The sequence below is a fragment of the Sabethes cyaneus genome, chromosome 2, assembly GCF_943734655.1.
Source record: "Sabethes cyaneus chromosome 2, idSabCyanKW18_F2, whole genome shotgun sequence".
Lineage (NCBI taxonomy): Eukaryota > Metazoa > Arthropoda > Insecta > Diptera > Culicidae > Sabethes > Sabethes cyaneus.
This window is the reverse complement of record NC_071354.1, coordinates 204,933,565-204,956,303: the sequence shown is the minus strand read 5'-3', so window position 1 is coordinate 204,956,303 and position 22,739 is coordinate 204,933,565. Positions and strand designations below refer to the sequence as shown.

General features: G+C 38.3%; 1 protein-coding gene across 1 annotated transcript; it reads left to right on the top strand.

The window, feature by feature from the left end:
* The first annotated feature begins 1,489 nt into the window (after positions 1-1,489).
* On the top strand, positions 1,490-14,837 carry LOC128736571 (cuticle protein CP14.6-like). The gene is made up of 2 exons (XM_053831058.1): positions 1,490-1,570; positions 14,421-14,837. Exons 1-2 carry the CDS (start codon positions 1,490-1,492, stop codon positions 14,835-14,837), a joined length of 498 nt encoding a protein of 165 aa, XP_053687033.1.
* The last annotated feature ends 7,902 nt before the right edge of the window (positions 14,838-22,739 follow it).

Below are 22,739 nucleotides of genomic sequence, written 5' to 3'. Positions count from 1 at the left end.
TCATTTTATTAAACCCATGGTTTTATGCATTTTGACGCTTGGAGCTGAAATATTTGTTGGCTGCTTTGGTACCTTCCGACCAACACCAGCAGCAACAAGCGAACAGAAGCGCGAGGGGTGATCGGTTAAAATTATTTGATAAGAAGCGAACAATTAGAATCAATCGAATGAAATAGAATTAAAATCAATGTGCGAAAATTCCTCAAATCTTCTTGAACATTATGTTTCGTCCTTAAAAGAACATTTTGTCGACGTGATATGTTGGAAATTTAAGCCTTCTTTCCTGTCTTCTTGGGCAGCAACAAAACAGCTTGGATGTTCGGAAAAACACTTCTCTGAGCAGTTGTGACACCGGACAGCAATTTGTTCAACTCTTCGTTGTTGCGGATGGCCAGTTACAAGTGACGATAATTCTGGTCGTTTCGCTGTCGCGAGCAGCATATTTCCTGCCAGTTCCAGAATTTCGGCAGCCAGATATTCCATCACGGCAGCGAAACGAGTGCTCCAGCTCCAACACACACTCAGCATACTTTCCTTTCCTCAGCAACCGATGACTGCGACCGACCGGGAACTGCAGACGTGCACGACTGCGTCGCCGCTCGTATTGCCGTTGGTGGTACATCTCAATAAGGAATTTTCAAGCCAATTAGCAATCAACGAGAAAGGGTAGGATTCCATTTAATTCTCTTATAACTTTGTTATAGTAGAATTAAATGGAACTTTCCATCAAATTTCTCGGTGATTCCTGAATTGTATCAAAACTTGTTCGATAATAATTGGAAATTATTCCAACCTATCACAAAGTGACAATTTCTAGTACGACCGAGTTAGGGTTATTTTCAATTTTTCAATGACGCGCATTAAAAATCAATAGTCTATCTATATTTTCAATATTTTCCAAATCGATTTTCCAATAAATTGATGTAAATATCTTGGAAATCTATTGAAAATTGACTGAATTATAAGCCGAAGCGTGAAAACGCGTTTCTACTTTGGTGACGTCATTTCCAATAACCAATCACGAAGCGAGGATTCTGGTAAAATAAGGGTTCATTATTTTCAATTTTTCAATAGAGTTCAACATCAAGAATCCACACTTTTCTTCATTTGGGTCAATTCTTAGAAGATTATCCGATCGATTGGTGTAAGAATATTGAAAATCGATCGGAAAACCGCTGAGCTATTAGCGCTCAAAACCTTTCATTTTTCGTGACGCTCACATTTTTCGATTTTTTGGAATGACACCCTATCTCAAAACTTTCCGTAAGACGTAATCCTACGTCAAAAGTGATACACTTCGAACAAGCACTAATTTAAGAAATGAAATGGGCGCCACAATGTCACGCTACGGCTCTGTGACTTGGTAATGCTTATTGGTTACCTGAATAGGTTTGAGGTATCAAATTAGACCCTAAGATACAAAGAAAGATCGGGAAATAATCTAATCGCCCTTTTTTGCTCAATGCTCTAAAATTACAGCCGTGTAAACATGACCGGTCTTGCTAATAGTCAGCCAGCTAAAACTAGTAACTTTGCCCCCGGAATACGGGAGCGAAATGGGTTAAAGCAAGTACGTCAATGACACTATTTCTGGATTCTATTGTTCTAGATTTCTAATGTTCTAACGTTTCCTTCAGACCTTGTCACGCCTTGTCACGGAGACACTACAAACACATTTGTTTCATTATTTTCTGCTACAATTTCCTTGATCTCTTAATAAAAAATAATTTTGCAGGTATTCTCAAGAAAAAACATCAAACTGCTACAAGTGTTTCAACAAATCCTTCACTGGATTTCTATCAAAAAATTACATTGATCCATCCCAAGCGTAAAGCACAGGTTCAGTTATCTGAATCCCACAATCACAATCAACCAAACCAGTTTCGCTCTGTTAGTCTTACAACCCCTGAGATGATGATATGAAAACTATTAAAGGCAAACTTAATTTGCTACATATTCACATCAGAGAAAAAAACACGAAAATGATCGAAAATGCTAATAGGCACGATGTCCTCCGCGGACAAGCTGTCGCGAAGTGATCCACACCACAAGCGACGAACCCGCACCGCTACCAGCTCGCGAAGGATGATCACAAACAGCTGCGGCTGGCGCAGCGGCGATGATGTTCGATCGGCTGAATTTTGGAATTTTCGTTTCTTTCTGATTTCTATTTCGGGTGGAATCCAACGTGTTTTTTCGATTTGAATTCTTGGGTGGAGATGAAACGGTTCTGTATCGATCGCTAGCTAGTTTTTTTTACTTATTGAAAGCTGGTTTGACGGGAAGATGTTGTGCCATTTGATATTTGAAGTTTTGGCGGAATTCATTAATTTTTTCGAGGTTTTACAGTTTCTCGCACGGACACGTTGCCAGCGGAGGTCAGTGAGACCGTAGGTGTTGCCCGAGGCACAAGTAGTGGCGAATTCCAGCGGTGAAGTTTTGAACAGTACTTACAGCATCATCAGGAATTCTGAAATGATCTAATTTCGTAAAGTGTAGTGACACAATGGAGTCAGTTGGGTTCGAATCACAGTGCAGCGCGACGTCACCGGCTGGAAAAGACTGATTTTGTGATGAAGTAATTCGCATTTTTCTTATGCCACTCTGTGTTCAAACGTGTACAGAAAATGCGACTGGCTTCCTCGCGAAATCAGATCACCATAATCATCGGGGAGCAGTGGGTGCGAGTTCAAAGCTGCTCAAAAGAGTATGAGGAAATCTGCATCTTGACAAAATGCCGTTGGAGCTTCTACAATTAGGAAGTAATTAGCTGTTATTCTCATGTGATGGTACTTACAATACACTATGTGCGAATTTTATTTTGCAAAGAAACTTCCTTACCGGACTCTTCATAACGTGAAAAATTAGGAGCTCAGTTAGATTACGGAAGTGAACTTAAGTTAAAATAAAAAAATCTGCTTTCATTGGATACATTCAAATTTTTGGGAAAGGCAAACGGCGATAAGCTGTCAACGAACACCTGCTCGATGCAGCTAGATTAGCAATTTCTATTCAAGGTTTTCCGCAATCAGTGAATCTTTCTACTTGTATATTAGTTTGTATAATCTGATAGGTGCTATCGTTAATACAGTTAGTATCAAAACAGAGAAATATTGTTGACCATGATTAATGATTACAACACAGTTTTAAAATTTGCTATTAAATTATCGTAAAATATCGTGACAGTTAAGTATTCATCATTTCTCTTTAAAATATGCTGCTTGCTGCTTCACGTAAAAATCCATAAAGCAAGTTTTTGTTATTAATGATCGCACATTTGATTGACAACTCCCTTCCACTATCGGAGGCACCGTAGCGACCCTCCGCTTGACCCAACAAAAATTTAAATGTGTCATAAAGATACGTATCCGTCGAAACTGCGTTGATCTCTGTCAGCGATGTTTGTCACTATCGATATGATAGGTTTCCGTAACGTTCTTGGATTATGTTAATTAAAAGCAGACTTAGCCGTGATGTTGCTGTCAAAATAAGCAAATGCGCGAGCTGGACAATAGACTTAAACAAATAAATATCGATCGCTATGGTGTATTCGGTACAACCTATCTAAGCCTAGTTAAGGATATCAAGTTTAACGCAAAGGTATCATTCGACGTGATTTGAAATCCATACGTGGAATGTGAGGATGAAATTCTTTTTAGCGAGTGTCTGTTCCAAAGTATAGCAGCTAGTTGATTCATCCAATATTTTGTTTAAATTTATTTTATATTGAAAAGTTTTATTACTTGCAACGAAAATTACCTGCAAATAGACTTCTGCAAAATAATTCCAATGATAGTTAAACTTTCACAGTCACTAATACTACGAAATATTTGTAGTGACAATCAATAATGTTGACCATGTTTACATTTGTTCAACACTATAAATCGTCTGACAGTAGATGAAAACAGTACAAGTGTAAGTGTTCAAAGCGTTACAAAGTCCAAGTACGAGTGTGCAAAATGTTCACTGTGCAGCAATTTTTTGCACAGGAGTCTAATATGGTGCAAAAAGCACAATACCAATCTACGAAGATTATCGTAAATATCTCTTAACATATTCAGAGCCATAAATAAAGCCTATTAAAGCTCGCACAAGATGATTTTCCGCAGTATATAATGATAGTAGCTGACCAACATATCTTCCCAGTTGGCCTCGAGGTACGTCACTGGTCTAACAAGCCAACCGTCGCATGTTTGAATCTCGGCTAACTAGCCCTATAAAATTGTCCAGTACCCCTAACAGTCTAAGTTCCAAACACCTAGGGTACCCAACAATCGTGGTTTTCTCGTAACCACATTTTCCAAGTCGGTGTCACAAATATCTCACAAAGCAGGAGTTGGGCACTTCGTGCAAATCGTGCCTCTCGTTTGGGTGCCCGCTCACCCCCTCAAGAGCGATGATGAATAGCGTGTCTCAAGCCTCGCTGCCTCTCGAAGGAACTCGAGAATGTCCCGGAGATGCGCACGAAGCGTATCACTCGATCGACTGGTGCTCTGATAAGTCACGTCATTCTGTCCGAAAAACCGCGTTCGTGCATAATCTGCCATAGACTGTATCATAAGCTGCTTTGAAATTAATAAAGATGTGATGCGTGAGCACATTGTACATGCCGACATGAAGCCTGCGTGATAATTCCGTACGAATTCTTGTGCTATCGGTGACAACCGGTACAACATGATCTAGGAGAGTACCTTGTAGGCGGCGTTATCCAGCGTTAAACTGCAATAGTGGCAACAGTCGAGCCGAACACCGTTTTTGTAGATGGGACAAACAACTCCTTCCATCTATTCCTCGGGTAACTTCTCCTGCTCTCAAATCTTGGAAACAATCCAGTGCACAGTGGGGATTTTTTCGAAAAAAAAGTCCGTTTTCTCTTTTACTCTAAATGCTGCTGAGCTGAGATCAATGTTTTGATGTCAAAAGAAAGATATTTTTATAAGGATTTCGATCAATGGTGTGATGTTTGTTAACGGCACGCCTCTTGTTCCAGCCGTTTTAACCAAAAGAAGGGCATTTTACTCTTGTTTTCTAGACATAAAAAGATGTAAAAGTTCATATTTCCGGATTCCGCTGCGATAAAATCGATCTTTTTTCGCCATAAATAAATTATCTTCAAGCGGAATCTGACGACATGCTTTTCATGTACGAGAGACGGTTGCTTCCTGTTGTTTTGGTCAAATATACGGCGATACACCCTAGTTTTATCAATGATTATCAATCTTCCGCTGGAATAAATTAAAACTTTTTCACCAAAAGAAAGTTATTCTTATGCATTCGAATAGTTTGGTGTTTGCTCGCGGCACCTGTTTGTTTCTTGTAGTTTTGATCAAATAAAGATCATGCTACCTCAATTTGGCAACGTTAATTGAGAAAATTAGGTTAAAATGGTTAATCTTGTCGCCATCAAATAACTTGCTATCAGCAAGCTTTCTTGTTGTGTGTTGTACTTTTTATACGCTCATTACTCAGCCATTCTAAAAGACCTTAGAGATTACCCATTGATTATAAGAGAGTCTTAGTAATATGTTTTCCTTTTAGAAATTCTTTTATCAATAGATCAAAAAAATCTATACATTGAAAAAAATTCAGAAAAGTTTTTTGAGTTATTAACAAGGACGTTAGCTCCTTCAAAATTGATTTAGTATAGAACGGACGATTCAACTAATTCTCGCTTGATGAAATCTATACCTATAAAAATGGATTTCTGTCTGTTTGCCCGAATGTTCTTTATAGAATCGAAAACTACTGAACCGATCGGCGTGAAAATTTGCATATAGGGGTTTTTAGGGCCAGGGAAGGTTAGAAACCTCTCCCTCCACTAAAAGGGGGGCTCCCATACAAATGAAACCCAAATTTCTGCATAACTCGAGAACTGATCAAGCAAATGGAACCATATTTGCCATGTGGGTGTTTTTGGAGACAAAAATTTTTCTATGGTGAATTGAAACCCCTCCCCACTTTAGGAGGGGGGGCTCCCATACAAATGAAATACATATTTCCTCATAACTCCAGAACTAATCAAGCAAATGGAACCAAATTTAGCATATGGGTGTTTTTGCAGGCAAATTTTTTTTCTATGGTGAATTATGACCCCTCCCCTCTTTAGGAAGGGAATTATGACCCCTCTCGGTTTTAAGAGGGGGGGCTTCCATACAAATGAAATACAAATTTCCTGATAATTCGACAACCAATCAAGCAAATGGAACAAAATTTGACAAGTGGGTGGTTTTGGAGACAAGAATATATTCTATGGTGAATTGAAACTTCTTTATGAAGGGGGGCTCCTATACAAATGAAATACAAATTTCCTCATAATTCGAGAACTAATTAATCAAATGGAACCATATTTCGCATATGGGTGTTTTTGGAGGCATGAATTTTTTCTATGATGAATTAGGACACCTCTCCCTTTTTAGGATGGGGGGCTCCCATACAAATGAAATACAAATTTCCTCACTACTCGAGAACTAAGCAAGCAAATGGAACCAAATTTGGCATGTGGGGGGCTTTGGAGGCAGGAATTTTTTTAATGATGGTTTGAGACCCCTCACCCCTGTGGTAGGGGGATAAGGACTCTCATACAAATAAAACAGACATTTTTGCGTAACTCAAAAATTAATCGAACTCGAGAAATTTTAGCCTCTTTCATAAAACATTAATCAATAACAAGACCACCAAAAACTATCAATAGTAATATTAAATAATTCAGCGCGAGACGGCCACATGCCACGAGTGTTGCCGGCGACCTGCCGTCGGAAGCGCCGGCCACAGCGGGGGGCAGCCTAGATCTATTGACCTCTATTACTTTCCTTCAGTTGGGTCACCCTTGCGAAATGGTACTATCTACGAAAAGATTTTCCGTGAAATGGTACATCCCGCGTAAGGTTTTTCGCGAAATGGTATTCTGCAAAACTCTATATTCCGCGTTATGGTCAACCGAGAATTGGTGTTCCGCAAAATGGTATTCGGCGAAATGGTTTGTAATGATGGCGAATATTTAAATGCTATCCGCTTTATTTTATCAGGCTAAGCAATTGGGGGAGTGGTTTTCTACTTTACTGTGAGGAAAATTTGTATATTAAAACACCCATGAACTTCCCAGAAACTTGCAGAACTCAAGATTGTGACAAAGGTCATCCGAGATTCACGATTTATGTACAATATAGTTTAATTTGTGGCAATACGAAGTTTGTCGGGTCAGCTAGTATTTCTTTATATAAAAAGGTATGCTGAATTTATTTTACAAAACACTACAACTGTATTGAAAATTTTACGGAACGGATCGAGTTTCAAAAAATATCTGGCAAATTTAAAACTATACTCGAATTGAATAACTGAAAACCGATTTCTAAATTAAGCTTGGAGCACAAATATAAATGAACATTTTTTATCGGTTTCGGTGAAACCTTTAGAACGTGATAAGTTAATTTCAGTGAAAAAAATTCTTATTCTAAAACTTCTTCAACCTTTCTTAAAGAGGCTTTTTGGTGGATGATTTTTAAAACTTTTGCAACATTGAATTCCTCTCGGCTTTTACTCTCGGCAGAGGTAATCATAGAGCGCTTATTGTAGAGAGTCAGAGTAGAAGTTACGGCAGGAATTCGATCGAAGATACTCATTTCGTTTGAAGAATTACTAATGTAAGAGTGGACCTGCTTCAGAACCTTATGTACATTGTACCAATGTACATTGTGTCTTCTTATCACCCTTAATGATGTTTTTGCCATTAAATTTCGGAGCCAAACGGCAAAATTCAGGTATTAGGTATACCTAACGTTTCGCATTATGTATACCGCAGTATTCGCAAAAACTAACTATGTGATCAAGAAGTCTCTGTTTCATTAGAACGGGGATTCAAAGTCAGTCCTCTTTTTAAGGTCTCTCATTCCATCTTCTACGTTACGAAAGAGTGTAGCTTGTCGATGCACTACCAGCAGGCCGCGAAACTGTAGATGTTTTTGCAATACGTAGCAACGAAAACTAGTGTTGTGTTTTGTGTTGCATTCCAGGTTATCTGGAGGGACTCAGCATAAAAGGAAAAGCTGAGGAATTGAGATCTTAAATATCAAATATTCAATAAAATGGCAATAATTAGACTAAAAGGTTATAGAAACGATGGATTTCACTCTCGTATCTACCTGTGAATGCAATGGAAGTAACGATTTCATATCCGAAAATGCTCAAACGTGATTGGCTGGAAGCTTATGTAAATTCACTAAAATTGTTAAATTTTAGGTAAAACTTTCAGCAGTTCCAGCTTTAAACATCCATCTTTTCGTAAAAACCACAGAACAGACACATGTTTTTTGAATCGTTTGGTATGCAAATCAGCAAAATCTGCACAGAACTGACTGAGTTATTGTCGTTCAAAATCTATCGCCTTTTCGTGTCACGATCATTTTTGTTTTCACAGCATGCCCCCTATTAAAGTAAGACGTTGTCCTACGTCAAAACGGTTTTATCCCAGCGGGTTCCAGAGTTATTGATCAATATATATTTGTACTCCTAGAAAAGTAGGATAAAATCCCTTTCATTTGGCAAAAACTGCTAGGAACAGAACTGCTATTGAATTCCCCATAAAAATACTTTTCTTTTGATATCAAGCCCAGCGGCTTTTGGAGATATTGAGATAAAGGACTTTTTTGCAAAAAAAATCCCCATTGTTCAGTGTAACACAATTGCCAGCATTTCTCGGTCATGCTTGTAAAGCTCAGCTGGTGACCGATTTCTCATTTGACTTCCTAGACCCCGGGTGCTGGGACATTACTATCTTCCATTGGCATTCTTAGGTTAAGTTCCACCTCCTTCTGCTACTTCGCCGTCGAGGTGTTCATTGAAGAACTGTCGCCACCTGTCGACCATCTCGCGCTCGTTTGTGATCAGATTCCTTCCGTCAGAGGCGCCTGTCGTTGTAGCTTAGAATAGTTGCAACTATTTCGTATACTCCGAAGTTCTTCACCTAGTGCTGTGGTACCGGCCTCTTCAATGGTCGAGCGTATTCTGCCATAACCGTGTTCAAGGGTTAAAGCACCTAACTACTCGTAAGAAGACAGTGTTGTTATCCAGGAGTTCCCTGTAAATAAGGGGCCATCCAGATACCACGTGGACAGAAAAATACCAATTTTCAACCCCCCCGTCCCCCTCCGTGGACAAGCGCGGACATTCGCTCAACCCCCACCCCCCTCCCCTGTTTGTCCACGTGGACATTTTTTTCTTACGTCAAATTTAACAAAACAGAAATGCATTGTTCTAAATTTTGTTTTCAACTTGATTTATGCAGTATTTATCAAAAAAGCTTACGTGAAAGGAAGCGCCAGTCTAAAGGCCGCGACACAATGCATATGGCTTTTTAGTCGTTGCGGAAATTTGAGTTTTTAATGGATTTTCCGTCAACTTTCCGCAGCCTATTAAAATGCGTATGCAAGGTGTTAGGACCTTAATTCTTATGATCTTGTATACTGCAAATTATTATCGACTGCAAGACTTTCGCTTGACGATTCTTCTCTGTCCAGAGTATCTTTGTCTAGAGTATCTTTGACCAGAACATCTCAGCTTGGCCGTCTACTTCAACGCAACACAAGACCTTTCCGACGCAATGTGATTCGTAAAATTTTCTGAAGGCGAATCCTTTTGAAAATAGTTTGTCCATGGAAGCCCTTTTTTTGGCGAGCTGCATTTGATTTTGAGGCAAAATGCAATCATTTGATGCAAGCGCCACCTAAGTGATAAATGAGTCACGTGACTGCTAAATATTCGTGGATTCTTCCGTTACCTTTATCATTTCCTAAAGAAGGCAAGAGTTGTAAAAAATAATATATTTTGTTTATTATTGCATTACATCAAATGTCAGACTAGGCAATCAACAACTGTGTACTAACGCAGGCTTAATTTTTTCAACAAGATTTATGCCAGATACGTCATCTCGTAATGCTCGGTTCATGTGTTTACGTGAACATATGCCTCATCAGAATATAAAACTTTATTTGAACTTAAAACAATCACTGATCAATGGCTAATGCTAATATGGAATATAGAAAACAGTCTAAGTTAATTAGATACTGATGAAGGTCTCACGTCGTGACCGAAATACGTATTTATCAATAAAACACAGTAGTAGAATAAAGGATATAAATGACTTTTTGTTTTTCTTCTTTTTTAATGTTTCTAATATGGATAATTAATTCTATATTGCTATTTCTAATTTCTATTGCATGAAAAAAAACTTGTCCACGTGGACATTTTCCTTACCCCCTTCCCCCCTTTCGTGGACAAGCGTGGACATTTTAATACACCCCACCCCCCTCTAAGCTGTCCACGTGGTATATGGATGGCCCCTAATACCTACTCGGCAGATTGCGGGTTATTCAGTTACCAAATACTCAAACGAAGACTTGGCTTTGACATTCTGGTATACGATTGATAGTTTTGAAAGCATGTATGATGTTACTAGGTGATGGTCAGAGTCAATTTCCGCACTCCGTAGGGAACGTACGTTCGTGATAGTAGAGAAGAACTTGCTGTCTATGAGAAGAGGATCAATCTGGTACATTAATCGTTGGTCAGGTTGCTTCGAGGATATTTTTGCGTGCAAAAAAGGTGCTTCAGATCACCACACCATGCCTCGGGCAACTATGAAGCTTATACAGGAATACCTCGATATAAGACAATTTATAATTTCAAAAAGTTGTCTTATATCGAAATTGTCTTATATCGAAACATGATTTTTTCAACAAATTTTTGATAAGCGGTCGCCAATTAGGGCTGTGTTATGTGTTTATGTTTTTTAACCATTTATTATTGTTTGAGCTATTAGTTTTGTACAATTTGTAGGATAATTTGGAAACAATGAACATTTTCATGGCACCGCTTTTGGAATGAAATATTAACTCTGGTGACATTACCAACTATGTCTAAAGAATTTGTCTTAAATCGAAGTAAAAATTGTTTTATATCGAGGTTACTCTATAACGAGGTCGTTTTATGTCGAGGTACCCTTCGATAGCCCTAGAAAATGGACCTGGCCGACCAAATAAAATAGTTGAAAAAAATGCCGTGGGCTTTAGTCCCCCCTAGAAATAAGCGCTAGTTTCGTCAATGCTCGACTTAAGCTTCAAGATAAAGCGCTGATTTCATAATTCCGCTTGCAGCCTTTTATCCCATGGGCTCGTGAATCTATGGAAATTTAAAACATGAATATGCGATAATACAGCAAGTAAAGGTCCAAGAGATTTGCGTTCTTCTGAAAAAACATGCATTTTGAGAGCTTCGATAATTGCCTAGAACATTGCATTCTTGAAAAATGCAACTGAGAAAAGCTAAGTATGAAAAACCAATTTTTATAGAAGTTTTAAAGAATATGCCCTATAGTTCAACACTCGATAAAGTTAGAAGTTTTATTTCTTCAGCAAAGTTGCTTGTTTTTACAATATTTACAACTTTTCCGAAGAAACTATGTCCATATTTCCTAACATAAAAAAAGTTATTTTTTTATTTTCATTATAGTAAGTGATGACTAACTTTTGACAGTTTTAGATTATGGGGGTTATTCGTTCGAACAAAAGTGCTGATAAAGATGCATCCCTTTGGGAACTTTATTTACGTAAAGCTAACATTTCCACCCTTGATTGTTGTTGTAGAACTATCCAACGTACGTGAGCGGAGTTGCCAAAAGTCAATAAACATTTTCAAAAAGTGTACCCGCTAACCGCCATTAAGCGCGCGAAAAAGTGGATTTTTGGCCCATTAAGAATTGCATCTATTTTTTCGGCCTGTGGTCTAGTTCTAGTAGAAGATCAGGCGGCTTTGACTTTTTAAATAAAAAGTCGAATAAATGACGAATAAAAAGTTGTAGATTACTTACAGTTTTGAAAAAATAGTTATAAAGTATTAAAATTGTATGTCGGCAAAGTATTTTTATTGGCGAAAGAAAAGGAAAATAGGCTGAATTTATAAACATGCCGAAAATACCCTCCCGTACCCTATGTTGCCTTAGTGTTACGATACCGAGTCTCGCGATGGGACTGCCATCTTAGCTTTAGTGCCGAGACATCACGTTTCTTAAGTCAGACGTTGTCGTGAGCCGCTTCTAACCTGGAGTGATGGGGGCTACTAGGTGAGAAATGTAGAGCCGTAACAACCGCCCATGACATGAGAACAGACGCTGATGGCTATTCCTCTTGTCTGTATACGACCATTCTTTCCATTCTTTTCATTCGATTACGCGATCTCCACTAAGGTTGCTTGTATTTCGTTTGGTACAACAAAGAGGTAATGGATAGGAGTTGCTGGATAAGAGGATAAGGATGCTGTGCTGTGGGGTTTATTTCATTCCGCGAGGTGCGCGAGGCATCTAATGGTACGCAATATTCGGCCGCTCACCAACCAAGTCTATGTACAAGTTCAATTGATTCAGGATAGTGAGACAGTCAATGACTCCTAAAATTGTTTTTAGACATGAACATGTCGGCAGTGTTAGTACGCTTACTCTCAAGAGTATACACAAGCAACAACGTTCCTTATACAGTGGTAGATTTCTGGAATCGCGCAATGGAAGACTGCGTAGATAACATAAAACTGTGACCAGGCGGCTGAAGCACCAATTCTTAAATCTGTCTAGCTACTAGGTGTTATAGTACAATATAATCGGAGTCCGTTATATTTGATCTAAAGTCCGACAGCCAGGTGGCAGAAGAGTTGAAATTCATTTACAAAACGAGAAAAAGACAGTGGTCCAAGATTGCTCCCTCGCGGTACACCAGAGATGTTGCAACAGAATGCCCCTGACAACTTCGACTCGATCTGCACACTCAGCCTACGGTGTGATAGGTACGAGTGCGGCCACTTACAGAATAGTGAGAATACTTCCAATTTCGCAAGCTTCACAAGGAGAATACCATAATCAACCCGAACAAATGGTGCTTTCTTGCCTGTTTGCACTGCAACGTTTGACGTTTTGAGAATCATAGGTAAAGACATGCTGGTCTAAGGAGATGTAGCATTGACAGCGAGCACTCTGAATAGATTAAAGCCCTGTATGATGTGCATTGCAAAGAAGTTACATATATCGCACGCATCGTTGGCTTTGCAATCGCTCAGCAACAAATCTACAGGGAACCAATATATCGCTCCTCTTGGAGTTGACGGATAACCAGTCAAGAACTGAATGAGCTTTAACCCTTCAGTGCCCAACCCTGGATGGCGAGTTGGGGTTATTTCAAATCACTATTATTCCCTGATACTTCATTTTTATATGTATTAGCTTCTCATTATATAAACACATATTTAGATTTATTACGTTACTTTGAAACATTTATTTCGTGTGCTACGTTAAAAAGCAATGTAAATCACAAATTTAAACCTCCAATGTTGCGATATGAGATCTATACGTTCTCAAGGACGGCTAAGACCTTTGTCTCAAGGACGGCTAAGACCATAGTTGGTCCATCTCGCCTAAGATCTATATCTTTTGATCAGAATCGGATCGGACCTTCTGATATCATGAACTGTACGTCATGCAAGGTTTTTTTAGATTTTTCAGTTAGCGTTCTACTAAACCCAATTAGTTGCTTAACATGTTTTACATTAAGGCCGTGAGGATTTTTTAAAGTTCCAGCTTAACTGGGGCATAATCCCAGTTAATCCTCAATCTTCGATGTATTATATTTATTGATAATGATGCTATCTAATGGTACCCTGTCAAGAGTTACTCTGCAGCTAATTAAAACATTCGACAAGCTGCTCGCAGGATCATTCACAATCAGTTAAAAAATCATCAAATCAACAACTTGCAGTGTGTTCGCCTTTGACCATAAATCCTCACGAGAATAATCTCGCTATAAGCCGATTAACACTGCATAACACAACCCGCATTGTAATCTCGAGCCGTCCGGCGCGTCGGTGTCGAGCGGCAAAATCAATCATGCACTGGAGATCTAAACCATAATGGTGAAAAACGTCATTTCTAACGCAGTTCCACCACGCCTTTCAACGCCCAGACCCGGTTTTCGAATCAATCTTTCGAATGGCGCGGCACGGTATGTCATTCTGTTGACTTCTTTTTAGACGTCTAACGTCGACCCCGAACTAGACGAAGAAGGGGTCACCCGAATAGCAGTGCGCTCTCATGCGAAATATGAACTGTGTTATTAGTCGCTAAAATCTGGAGGCAAAAAAATGAAGAAAACATGAACCTTCGCCTAATAAGTTCGGGGTTCGTACCGACAGATATAAATTAGAGCACTTGGTCAGTGATTGATATCAGTTGCTGCGCTAAGCTCAGACTAATAGTGATACAGTTCTGTTCTCTCCTGGTGCCATAAAGTTACCACATTAGTTAAAATGTTTAAGTTGGTTAGTTTTTTTTTGTGGCAAACCTCAGAAGGAATAAGTTCTAAGCTTTTTTGATCGATTTTTTTCCGCAGTTCATCGTCTCATCACTGCTTGCCGTGGCGTTGGCTTCTCCGCTCGGGCCAGTTCTGGTTAAAAACCCGGAAGCCGACGCTCATATCCTATCGTACGAGAATGTCCTGCACGACGATGGACACTTTGGTTGGTCCTACCAAACAAGCAACGGAATCAGTGCACATGAGGAGGGCCTGGGAGCACACGCCGCTAATGGAGTGTTCACCTACACTGGACCGGATGGCGTTCAATATCGGGTACAGTACGTAGCCGATGAAGGCGGCTACCGGGCTGAAGGTGCCCATCTGCCAACTCCCCCACCAACTCCGGATCATGTGCTAAAATCGCTCGAGCAGATTCGTGCCAATCCACCCCGCGATCAGAAGGATTTCAGCCTGGAAGCGCTGGATGCCACCATTGCGAGACTGAGACACTAAACGGTTACCGTTAAAGGTTGAATTTGTTTTATTTTTAATGTGTTATTGATGTTCACTCAAAATAGTAAAAACAAAATGTAGAAAATTTTCTGTTGTGCCATGTTATACCTAGTATGTGTTGTGGTAAATAAATATTGTTGATTCTGAGAAAAAATATTTCATTGGTTTTAAACATTGCTTTAACTTCAAGCTAGTTGAGTTGGTTTAGTTATAAAATAAAGCGAGTCCGGCTAGGAATCGAATTAGGCTTTTATGAACGATTTTGTGGAGAATTAATTGTGCCCACATTCGAGCACATCTGAAACTACTCGGAAAACACAAAGCGCCTAAATGTAGCCTGCTTTCGGAAGCTTTAATCATAAAAGCCAAAACAAGTAATGAATGCATTTCTGAATAGAGCTTTCGTCATTTCCTACAAAAGCACGCAATTTTGAAAATCCGCTGCAAGATGAAGATATTCAATACCGTTTAGACCGTTTACATTTTAAGCCTTATGTCAACTTCACTTTTAGATTCAATTTCATGTCCTAATCCTAATCAGATGATTCTAACAAAAATATTACAGAATTGTAGCTCAAGATGAATTGATCTGCCAGTTGGCTTCGAGGTATGATGCTGGCCTAATAAGCTAATCGTTGTTTGTTCGAATCTCGACTGGGAGAGCCTGTTAGAGTCAATAGGATCGTAGCAACTGGCCCTGCAATTGTCATGTACTCTAACAGCTGGCAGTCTGTCGAAGTCTGTCGTATAAAACAGAAGGTCAAGTTTCGATAACGGAATGTAGCACCTTAGCCTTAGCTTTGCTTTTTTAGCGCATGTTGATATTTCTATCAAACTTTATTATAAATGTGATAGAATAACTTGCGACACACAAAATGTTCTACCACGATCCTATCTCGTTCTATTATTTATAACACGCTTTGTTGCAATTTGGTTATACAGTAGGGCAGAATGCTGATTTTTGTAATTCATCTTGATATAAACTAGATCAAATTATATCGTGATTTGATATATATGTGATGTGCTATGGAGCAGATTTTGTTACAATTTTTGTTATTTTAACTACTAACGAGACCAAGTTTATAAGAACGAAACGCAAAGGAGATTTTATTATAAAAAACTTGTTATTTAGAACTCATCCTGTTATAAATGACGGACATGCAGAACAGAACTGATAAGTGGATTTCTGATGTCCGTTTGGTTAAAATTTTATTCAAAAAACGACCTACAATGATCCATTGTAAGCCGAATTAGATATTCTTTTTCATGTCCCATTTCAAGTCCCATTCAAAGATCTGTTTTACCTTCAGCTTTAAATATTATTATAAGTGCTATTTCAAATTTCATTTGAAGTAAAATTTCAAGTTCAATTTGAGCGATCCAATAAAGCAAATCCAAATAAGTCCTAATTATTAGCGCATTATTGCAATTACATGTCCTATTTCTACTTCAATTTAAGTCCCATTTAAAGACCTGTTTCATTTCTAAGTATAATTTCAAGCCAATTTCAACCTCAATTTCAAGTAATTCAAGTTCAATTTTAAGCCCGATTTCGTGTTTTACTTTAAGATCTGTTTGAAGTCCAATTTTAAGTTCAATTTAATTTCAAATAATTCTAATCCAATTAATACAAATTGGCTGATCATTTCACGCTATGTTGGGTTTGTTAATAAAAAGTATGGTTGATGCACATTTAATTACAACGCCTCAGTAAAACAGAATTCGAAAAAAGGGCCACTGTAGAGCTAATTATTATTTACAATATTGTTGAAGAAAGTATACTTTTATCTTTCGTATTTACGGCGCTATGGGACTGCTACTGCAAAAATACTGGGGCTGCTGGTAGCAAAAAGAGCGTCCATTCGAATGAAAACTCCGAAAATTAAACCTGGTAAAAAGCAGTCAAAGTCAAAGGCTAGGATGATTTACGTATTTTGGACAGGTGTTACGCGTACTCTATTTTAGACTTTTCCATTTGATTATGCCGGGAATCACCCTTACTACAACTTAAAATTAAGCACTTAGCCTGATTACAAATGACTTCTAGCACGTTGGGCCCTTCTATTCCTGGTGACGGTGGGGTTCTTGAAAAGAACGGATTTCACAGCACAGTCGTCCGGTATCCATGTAACAAGGTCAGCTCACCGTAGTCTTAAAACTTTTTCCAGGTGTACGATGGGAATCTCTCCAAGTAGTGTATGCAACTCGTGGTTAATACGCCTACGCCACTCTCCACTATCCGTTTGTACTCCGCCAGAAATAGTCCGCAACCTTTCGTTCAAATACGGCAAGTGCACGAATGTCTTCCGTAAGCAAAGTTACTTTCTCTAGTTCGTAGATGAGTACCGCTCTGATTAGCGTTTTGTACATCGTCAGCCTTGTGCGGTAGCGAATGTTCCTTGATCAAAGCGTCTTGTGAAAGGAACTGGAATGCGTCGTTGAATCTCCTTACTCGTATTACTGTCGGAAGTGAAAAGACCAATTATACGAACTCATCAATCACTTCCAGTTTATCACCATCAATAGTCACTGCCAGTGGGAGGCGAACGTTGTTTTCTCTGGAGCCTCTACCTAACCGCTCAGTTAGCTTCGAGGTACGATGCTGGTCTAACAAGCCAGTCGTCGTATGTTCGAAACTCGGCTAGGCGGTGCTTGCTAGATAGAGTCAGTAGGATGGTTACCCTGGCCCCGTAATTTTCCTGTACTCTAAACAGCCGGCTGCGAAGTCTGTCGATAAAGAATGGTAATGTCTAATGACGGTTTAAGCCCACGGCTTTGCTTTTTGGACCCTCTTACCTACCATACATTTGATTTTCGAACAATTCTCTCAGCTTCCGTTTTTAGTCTGGCGTAGATTACCTTTGCCGTCCCAAGGTTTCTAGTAATGATGTCAAGGTCGTCTGCGAAGACTAGGAGTTGGCTACTTTGGCTGGAAATCGTTGCTCTCGTTTCGATGCCCACTTGCTGGATCACACCTTTAATAGCGAACACACAGCACAGTCCATCCTCATTGCCTCAAATTTCTGTGCGATTCAAAGGGACTCGAGAGTATCATCGAAACACGCAAGTAGCACATCACTCGTTCCAGAGTAGCTTTAAACAGCCGCGTGGGATGTAACCCAAATCTAGATGAACAAAAGTAATTACGCTAAAACCGTTAGTCTTAGGTATATAGTACCTTCGGAGAAAATTTGTTATTTCAACTTTCACATTTTCTGGTATATATGATATTGGGGTGGCCATCATAGTAAGTGAGTAAAAAACATAAACTTTTTTCGGGTTTAAGTTAGCTGAATAAAATCTTTAACAAAGTTAAAGAGCATTAAATTTTGAGTAACTTTGCTGAAGAAATAAAACTCTTATCTCTTATCGTTGATAGGCTGGCGCAATTCAAAGTTTTTTGGTCATGGTGGGGCCTAAAAAATCCGTTTTTTCTTTATATCTTCTTTCGTGTTTATTTTTCTCACAAATCATGTGTTCTGAGGACTTTCACATTTATTAAAAACACGCAATTTATTTGCAGGAATCAAGTCGCTATATCCTTCAGTTCTGAAGCTACAGGTATTTTTCTCAAGAAAAAACGCTTTTCTCAAATGTCAATAACGTAAAAACTGCTCAAAAGCAGCAGATCAAATTTTGTATAGATATTTAGTCAATACTAGCTGACCCGGCAAACTTCGTACTGCCACCAATTGAATTAAATGCCGTAAATAGTAAATTTTGGATGTACTCAAACTGTAGGTTAAGTTTTGTGCGTTTTTGAGAAGTTTATCTTTTGAGGGAATGGTTAATTGACTACCGGATTTTCATCTGTTTCTTACAACTGTGCTAAACCATTAGTTAGAAATGGCAATCAAAATCGTAAAATGTATTGCCAAATATACGCCAAAAACATATAGAAAATGTTGATTTTTCAATTCTCAGTAGCCAACAGTTGTGCTGAGTGTCAATTTATTTTTTGTAAAAGTAGACTCGATGTTATTATATAACGCCTAATTCCGTCTACTGCAGTTAACTATCTAATGATATGCAATATACATTCAAAACTTTTTGAGAACAGAATCGTTTCACCACCAACTATATTTTCATTGCCGCCGAAATCTATGATTGTTCTGTTCAACGCCCTCAAATGTTTTCTTTCGCCTTTGTGCATTCCCCCATTATTGATTTGAAATTTTGTTTGTTTTTTTACGCAAATTTTTGGTTTATTAAACATATAATTTGTTGACACTTACGATTTCCTCTATCGAAGCCAGAGCTTTGTTGTGATTGCCACCGTAATTTTTGAATTTAAATTTGATATTCATATGTATGAAATGAGAATGTCAATTAGATTCATTAGATTTTTAATTTTACTTATCAATCGATTGGTAAGAATTTATCGAATGAATTATACTCTACTGAAAGTCCTCAAACAATTACCTTTGTTAGTATATTAAACCAATCTGATAGGTTTCATTATTCCTCAAAATATAATCAATGTTATTTGCTAATTTCGTTTCTTGCTAGGCTCCTCAAACATACGAAAATGTAAATGTAAACATGCATTAGAAACGCATACAACGTAGAAAGTTTCCAGTTCTGATTAATTTCAATAATTTGATAAATGATGTGAAAGAATTAGTTTTAGACTATTAGGCTCTTTTATAAACTGAACCCCCAACGCATTATACAACATTTATTATTTTTTAAATTTGCTAGCCCATAAAACTGTTTATTAGCAAGAATAAAGATTCTGTTTCAATATATGTATATTGCATACCATATTAACGGACAACTACAGCAGACGGAATTAGGCATTATCTAGAGCTATCGAATTTACTTTTACAAAAAATAAATTAACAGCCAGCTTAACTGTTGAGTGCTATAAATTGAAAAATCAACATTTTCCACATGTTTTCAATGAATATTTGGCAATAAGTTTTAGGATTCTGGAAAGATTACCATTTCTAACTAATGTTGATTTCAGATAATCGCCGCCACCGCAATGTTTGTTCGATTTAATCGTCGTTTTCGGCGAAAGAAGTATGAAGATTTTTAAATACCAGTTAGTCCGGACGTTTCGAGCTACTACTGGTCTTCGCTCATCATCTGCGGACAACTTTTTCGTCCATTAGGTTCTACTTGGACTTGGAGAAAGATAAACCAAGTAGAACCTAATGGACGAAAAAGTTGTCCGTAGATGATGAGCGAAGACCAGTAGTAGCTCGAAACGTCCGGACTAACTGGTATTTAAAAATCTTCATACTTCTTTCGCCGAAAAACGTCGATTAAATCGAACAAACATTTCTAACTCAGTTTCTAAGTATTTCAGTATTCAGTATTTCTAACACAGTTGTAACGAACAGATGTTCTGTGAAAATCAGGCACTATTGGCCATTCAATCAAAGTTACCCTCATCAACATGTTTGTTAGCCCAGCAACGACGCTTCATATTGAATGCGACGCCGGTTGATTTGCACCGAAAATAATCATAGTAGTCTAAAACATTATCTATGCGACGAATGGCGGGAAAAGTAAAATATCGGGTTTTTACTATTTTTCAGTTTTTCGCGTAGATTTTTAATATTTTTTTTGCGTATAAACCTGACGCAAACCAAAACACATCAACTGAAAAAAGAATCATCCAATTCCGTCCTGCCGTTCTTGAGTTTATCCCTTACAAACAAACGAACCAACTTGGTTTTATTATATAGATATTACTACCGAAATTTCGTAGCCGTGAAGAGTGAAAATTTGATCCATAGGTGCACGGGCCCCTATAAAATGAACGTGATGCTGCCCTACGAATTCACTTACTATTGAGAGATTAACGACGTAACCAAATCTGGGAGACCACCTTATAGGCGTCAGCACTCCTAGATTAACTTCCGTTCCGTCTCCTTCTGTTAAATCACCATTAAAATGCGCTCGTTTGTGACCAGGTTTCCCTTCTCGTCCCTACACATATCAGGCTTCGGAGCGTATCCTTTACGAGATTGGTTCAGCTTCTCATAGAACTTACGCGTCTCATTAGCCCAAAATAGTTGTTCCAGCTCTTCACGGTCTCTGTCCTCTTCTGGCACTTTTCCCCCCTCAGGATCGTGGTCAACTTATTCCGCACTCGTCGGTATTTGACCAAATTCTTTCTCGTGGCAATGCGTAGATATTCTTTTTTGGGCTTTTTAAACGTTGCTTCCATGACCCTCCCTTTCCTCATCTTTCCACTCTTTCCTCTTCACGCCTGGTCCAATTCTGTTTCTGATCCTATTAACATCTTTGTTTCATTACTTTTTTTACCATCGCCTCCGTTGATTGTAAAAATATGGATGCTCTGTTACAGAGTTATGGTTCCTAAAATAAATAACGCCCAAAAAAATCTAAAAAAAATCCCTTGAAGTTTTCTGAAAAAATAGTTTTTAAGTGTGGTTTTTCTTCAAAAATCCATAAGCCGCCCTAGTTTCAATAATGTACATAATACTACGAACAAATGTTACAATCGATTATCCTTAAAAAGACATTCTTACGACAAAAAAATATAATCTTTACATACCGAAGAACTGTTGGATAATTTATTCATATTAACAAGAGTCATGCATAATTTTCACTTTTTTCGGGTAGCTTCTAAATTCCTTATTAGCTCTGAATCTGCTTTGATCTCTTCTGCAGGTATATTCGAAAGATGTATTTTTACTTAGTTTTTTAGGTCCAAACCAAAAGCGAACCTTTAATTTGTTTGTAAATGGTTTAGATTCTACAAGCAATAAACATCGTATTCGAAATATGTACCATAATTTTAATTGACAGTTTCCTGTGAAAAAGAACTTTTCAACATAAATCGTATGGCACCAGTTTCACAATCTACAAATAGCTTAACCGCCTTCCATCGCACGTTTGTTTCCCAAAATTAGAATAAATGTTCGCTCAATATAGCTAGGGTATGTTGCAGCTTCGTCGTAATTGCCTTCCTATCAAACACTAATTAATAAAAATATCAGCATTTTTATGACACACAATGCAAAACTAACTATTTCCTAATATTTTAGTTTGTTATCTATCATACGCGATCAATCAAAGTGAGAAACGAATTATCGGTTCCGTACGAATTGGAAAGTTTGAAATAATCAAGCAGATTAGTTGTTAAAATAATCAAACAGATTAGTTTTTCGGCCAGCGGCAGCAGATATAGAATTAGCATGTGCCTTGAAGATAGTGACAAACAAGTTACATGATTGGATGCAGACGGAATTACTGGAGGCAACTGTTACTGGAAGCGGTCCGAATTTACGCTTGTGCATACGGTAGTGACTTTTGCGGTTTATGGAGTTCTGCCCCGGAGGCACCCAAAACCTAGCTTTCGAATAGGACTTTAAACTGTTTCAAGTTTAATCGAAAATGCTGTTCAGTGGCGGGATTTAATGGAATGGACGAAGAAACAAATGCCGGTGAGGTCGTTTCATAACTTCACCCGTTTATCTATTTGATTTTCCTGCATTCATATATTTTATTATTTCTAAATTTTATTCTTTTACTAAGTAATTAAAATGATGCCAGGTAGACGGAATTTTTCAATTTTCAGAGAGCGAAAAAAGGCGCTATAACCTTGGCCTATTGCAGCCAGACTATGGTTAATGCCATAAGTTCATCCCCGAGGGTCCGTAGTATCACTTAACCTTTATTAGCAAAGATACTCCCAACGACTACAATTTGTAATCTTTAAATTAATCAATATCTTCAAGGGAAGCGTTTGGTACGGGAGGTCCACGCTTTCTTCCTTCCCCTTGATTTCAATGAGTTGAATGGAATTAAGTATCATTTTTAATTCCACTTAATTCTTTGGAATTCTCTCTGCGGTACATGCTGCGCAGTTGGCCTGGCCGTTGACAAGAAAAATGACCGATTTAAGCAATCGGCATTTTCCAG

What these genes read in the sequence shown, in the direction of transcription:
- LOC128736571 (XM_053831058.1), top strand. Translation starts at nt 1,490, where the DNA reads ATGACCGGTCTTGCTAATAGTCAGCCAGCTAAAACTAGTAACTTTGCC. An exon ending in AGCGAAATGGGTTAAAGCAA is followed by an intron (nt 1,571 to 14,420) that starts GTACGTCAATGA and finishes TTTTTTCCGCAG; the next exon opens with TTCATCGTCTCATCACTGCT.